This window comes from Brassica oleracea, chromosome C2 (assembly GCF_000695525.1).
Source record: "Brassica oleracea var. oleracea cultivar TO1000 chromosome C2, BOL, whole genome shotgun sequence".
Taxonomy (NCBI): domain Eukaryota; kingdom Viridiplantae; phylum Streptophyta; class Magnoliopsida; order Brassicales; family Brassicaceae; genus Brassica; species Brassica oleracea.
Window position 1 is genome coordinate 44,209,663 of NC_027749.1, and position 5,643 is coordinate 44,215,305.

The window sequence follows — 5,643 nt, forward strand, 5'->3', positions numbered from 1 at the left end:
AAACGTAAATACTCAATTTATATATAGCAGATTCAGATAAACTTACTGATACCAAATTGCTGACAAAGCTCTGAGTTTTTTGAAGATTTACAGCAGTACGTAACCATCTTCAACATGAATCCTGCAAAAATAATTTAAAAAATTTAGAGAATTTTAATTTGAGAAGGAACGAACATAATCTAAATAAAGGTTAGGAATAAACTTTATGGATTTTTTTTAGCTACACTCAAAACACACAGAGAAATATGAAAAAGAATCGATGGAAAGAAAAAAAGAGGAGGAAAATAATAAATTAGTTGCTTGAAAATTACATAAGAGATAGAAATTGTTAGAACTAGTTACATGATGAAACTAGGAAGTTATGGTTGCACATTTTCTTTTTGAATAATAAACCTGTTGTTAGTGATATGAGAAAATTTAGGGAGTTAGACATTTACAGTTTCTGAAAAATTGATGACCGTAGAAAGATATTTTTTTCAAATTCTCTTAACTGGGCCAACCCGAAAGACCTATTTGAACGCAGTTATCGAAAGGACATGTAATAAAGTGCGATGTAATAACTTTTAATGACTTCGTTTTCAGTTATAATGACGGAAAGATAACCTCGAGTTCTAGGAAAGTAAAACCGGTGGAACATGTGTTTGGCATTAATTACAATTGGCAACATTCTACATTTTTTTTTGGTCAAGTTGACCAATAAATTGAACATTTGTAATCGTCAGCGAAATTTTGCCAACAATCTGTCTATTCTGTTTATGAAAGAGAAATGGCATCAAGAGCCCTATCAATTATGCTCATCTCCCTTGTCCTCTCTTGTAAGTCTCGTCTTTTAAATATGTTTTGGTATCTAAAACAAGACTAATCTCGAAACTTACATCGGTATATTGACTAAATCGTTTCCTCTATTATCATGCAGGCGTCCCCATATGGCTTGAAGCAAATGTTCCAACCATAGAGGGTTATAAGGACCACATACGAACATGTGGATCCACCGATGAATGCGAAGGCATATGGTGTAAACAAGGAAGATTAGGAGAGTGCTTAAAATGGACTTGTGATTTAGATGAAGATTGTAGGAAGCTTGTTCGTTGCGACAGAACTCCAGGACCTTATTGTATGGAAGGAATGTGTACTTGTTAAGGGCTTTAATGCTTGATCTTCCGTTCCAACTTTTTTCTTTTTCCTTCAATTCTTCTTCTTTGGTAATAATAAGAACAAAACAACAATACAGTATTTAACTTAGACTCTCTCCGTCCACAATATAAAATGTTTTGAATTAAACCGAAGAATTAAAAAATTTAACTTTTTTAAAAGATAATATTATTAATAGTATAGATTTAAATAAATTAACTAATCATAAATAATACAGTAAGTATTATTGGTAAACCAGTTTTTAATAAAGTTAAAGTACATTAAAAATATCAAAACATTTTATATTGTGAAACATCGATATTTTTCAAAACATTTTATATTATGGAACGGATGAAATATTTAAGTATAAAGTTTCTTATTGCATTAGTTCTACTTTTTCAATTTTTTTTTGTTTTTTTGTCATCTCTACTTTTTCATCTTTCTGGGGGTTATGCATATATTATTTTCAATGATAACTATTTAATTATTGTTTTTTTCAAGAATTGTGATTACATATGGGGGTTGTTACCTGGATATTAAGTTTATTTTTGTCTAAGTCATATAATTGTAGCTATTAAGATTTGAGATTGAATTTCAATGAATCTCAAATCCAACTTTTAAAATAATTTGAAGCACAAAATAGAGGTACACAAATACTCTATGAAAACCTAAGAGCACGATTAACCCGGGGTTCTTAGGATGGGGTTCTTAGCGTCAGTTAAGAAACTGTTTCTTAATTTTTAACTAAAAAAACTAAGAACCGATTTTTAAATAAGGATTTTAAGAACCGGTTCTTAGTCTTTTTAGTTAAAAGTTAAGAAACACTTTCTTAACTTCCGCTAAGAACTCCACTGTAAAAATTTCGGGTTAATCATCGTTTAAGCAAGTAATGGTCTCTGGTCGACGTACGGGTCAAATAACAAGTAGTTCCCCAAACAGTAGCTTGGCCAATAGTTCAATTCAACGAAATTCAGTTTCTGAGGACAACATATAATAAATTAACTATGCTGTCTACAACTTGTTTGATGTGTAGAAATGTAGTATATAATTTGAGAAAATTTTTATGATCATGAAACATTGTCATATTTTTAGTTTTGTATGGGCCAGGCCTGTGAAACATAAAAGCAGCCCAACTTTGAAAAGACGCTCGGTTCACAAATTTTCGGCTTACGACAATATCTCTTAATTTTTTTTTCAGTAAAATGTTAAATTATTATACCAATATTTCAAAATTTTGAAAGACAATATAATAAAAACCAGTAGTAGAGATGCATGATGAAACTATCTTCTGTATTTATTGGTTAATCCTTGTATTGAACCTCTGAAACATCTAAATGTTATATTTAGTGTTAAAAAAATGAAACTAAAACAACTAGACAATAAACAGCAATACCAACACTTGTTGAAATTACAATAGTAAAATTGTTTGACCTTAAACTAGAATCAAACACCCAACCTCCTACATAATCTCTGACAAATTCGCCGACGTAAATTAGAAAATATAAGTTTGTAAAATAATGAAGAACAGAAGAAGAACGCGGAAAAATATAGAAGATGAACATAAGTTATTGTTTACCCAAAGTTTACCTAGAATGGCTACGTCTCTTTGGAACCTCGCAAGAGGCAATCCACTATAATCTTAATCACAAAGATATAAAACCCTTCTCTATCTCTCAAGCTTACAAATCAACTTGCTTTGTCAAGAGATAAGAGAACACACGACCTCCCCTTATACAGAAAGAGACTATTACATTAACCTAGTTAGACTATGGCATTCACCCCTTTCGATAAACCTATTAGAAATATTTCCAAAATACTTCCAACTTCCATAAACCATGAAAGTAATATTTCCATAATTCTATCAACTTCCATAACTCCATAAAAGTGATTTTTCTCTTTGCTAATATGATGTCCTTGACTTGTTTTAAGTTATGCGATCTTGTTTGATTTCCATCACCAAATCCTGACGAAGTCCCTGAAGGATTCCTTGACACTGTCTCTGACGCAGTCTTTGACGAATCCCAAAAAATTCCATCTTGATACATCAAACATGATCCACTACTTAGGTTAAGCAAACACATGCTTTGTCAGGCGATGCCGAACGCTCCTCAGTATTCGGACATCCGAAGGAAGTTCACCGCTTCCTCAAACTTCTTTACTGGAACCACCTTGGTTAATATATCAGCAGGATTCTTAGAAGTACATATCTTCTTCACACTTACATCACCTTGCGCGATAATATCCCTATGAAGTGCATCTTTCTGATGATGTGCTTAGTCCTCTCATGATACACATTGTTCTTTGCTAGAACAATGCACTTTGAGAGTCACATGATATCTCCACCGTGTCTTGCTTGAATCCAAGCTCCTCCGCTAATCCCCTTTACCACATTCCTTCTTAAATTGCTTCAACCAGCGCCATATACTCCGCTTCAGTCGTTGATAGAGTCACTACACTTTGTAGGCTTGATCTCCAGTTGATTGTCTTCCCACCAACCATGAAAACATAACCTAAGATCGACCTTCTCTTGTCCAGATCCGAAGCAAAATCAGAACCACGGAAACCTTCAACTCTAAACACCTCATCTTCCTGAAGCACATTTTCAGATCTTGTGTTCCTTTCAGGTATCTTAATACCCACTTAACTGCAGTCTAATAAACCATCCCAAGATTACTCATAAACCTGCTAACCAACCCTAATGCATACGCCAGATCACACCTCGTACCAATCATAGCATACATTATGCTTCCAATAGCATTAGCATATGGAATATCATCCATACTTGTCTCTGCTTCATCATCATCTATGGCAGACAATATGAAATGTACACCCACAGGCGTTGACACACTCTTTGACTCATCCATGTTGAATACCCTGAGAATCTTCCTGATAGAACCATATTGAGATAGTGTGAGAATCTCCTTTTCATGATCTCTATCAATATCCATTTCCAAAATTTGTCTTGCTGGATGATATATTAATATCATTTGAAATAAATGATATATTATATAAAAATATGTTAATTCCAAAATTTGCAGTGAAAAATTATTGAGATCGTAATATTTTAATTTTAAAATTTGTATTAAAAAATCTCATTATGATTAACTGTTTAAATTTTTGTTATATCAAATATATAAATGTTAAAAATCATATGAGTAGGAAGTGCCAATAATAAACATTTATATTAAAATATACAATGTATCTATGTCAATATCACTAAAGTTTAATTTATACCATCTAAAGTAAACAAAATGATTGTTTTGATTTATTTACCAAAAACGTGATTGTAAATTAATAAAATGTATTGGTTTTGATTTATGTGCTTACTCTAATGTATATACTCTTATACATACAAATTATTTTTTTATTAGGTGGTTTCTAATATCTTATTTGATCCTGACAATCCCAGAAACACACTTCTTCAAATCACGGTCATTTTTAATATTGGAAACACTATATATATTATTTCATTTAGATTAGATAATTTAGTCTTGATTTTTATTAAAAATCTTTTAATGAAATATCATGACAAAATTCCAACCACCTCTTTTTGAGTTTGTTCGAAGAATGAGAGATTTGATTATTCATCTAATATTTGTTTCTCTCTAATACTCTATCTAGCTATTATAATTGTAAGAATGGGAGATTTGAACTATTTATCATAAATTTTCTGGTTTATCATTTAATAAATCAAACAGTTCTTAGTTTTTGCATAGTTTACATATGCTAAAATGGTAAAGTATTATATATATTTTTTATATGTATACTCTTAAGTAACTAAACCTCAAAAGCGTAAGCTAAAAGTAATTTGTTTTGTTGTTCTAGAGTTAGATGATTTTTAGATGGAACTGGTGAATATATACTAGACAGACATTTATATTTCGAGCATGCACTTATATTCTATAACAACTTGATATATTATATTTGAACACTAACCTGTTAATATAGTTTACCGGCGATTTTCTTCAAAATTTTGATTCTTAGATATGTATAAGGAGTAGAAATAATTTTTACAGATGTCCATTTTTTTAAAATTGATATTTATGTAATTCACCAAATTCATAGAAGAAGTTAAAAAAAGACCTAATTTAATATTAATGAAACAGAGACTAAAACAAAAGCACAATTTTATAGAGGTATAAAACGAAATCGCTTATGGAGACTCAATAGTAAACAAATCAAGAGCAGAAAACCTAATTCCTTTTCGTCATTATACAATCGATGTTGCCTATTTGGTTTTGGTGATTTGTGTCGGCAGCAAAACTTAATTTTCTTTTGTGCATATGATGTCTTAAAAATAATTAAATGAGCTGTAATATGTTAACTCTTCTACAATGATGATACATTTAAGATACCAACATTTTTATTCTTCATTTTACAATCGATAAAAATTGTAATGTTGCAAAATGTTAAAATCATTTAATGAATAAACATTATTATAAAAACTCAATCCGCACATGCGCGCAGATTAAGTTGTTTATTAAAATAGATTATTGTCAATAACAATATGTG

General features: G+C 30.7%; 1 protein-coding gene across 1 annotated transcript; it reads left to right on the plus strand.

Annotated features, from left to right (window-relative positions):
- The first annotated feature begins 725 nt into the window (after positions 1-725).
- Positions 726-1,244, plus strand: LOC106320889 (defensin-like protein 292). The gene is made up of 2 exons (XM_013759238.1): positions 726-815; positions 917-1,244. Exons 1-2 carry the CDS (start codon positions 767-769, stop codon positions 1,138-1,140), a joined length of 273 nt encoding a protein of 90 aa, XP_013614692.1. The 5' UTR covers positions 726-766; the 3' UTR covers positions 1,141-1,244.
- Positions 1,245-5,643: the final 4,399 nt, after the last annotated feature.

What these genes read in the sequence shown, in the direction of transcription:
- LOC106320889 (XM_013759238.1), top strand. Translation starts at nt 767, where the DNA reads ATGGCATCAAGAGCCCTATCAATTATGCTCATCTCCCTTGTCCTCTCT. An exon ending in CATCTCCCTTGTCCTCTCTT is followed by an intron (nt 816 to 916) that starts GTAAGTCTCGTC and finishes ATTATCATGCAG; the next exon opens with GCGTCCCCATATGGCTTGAA.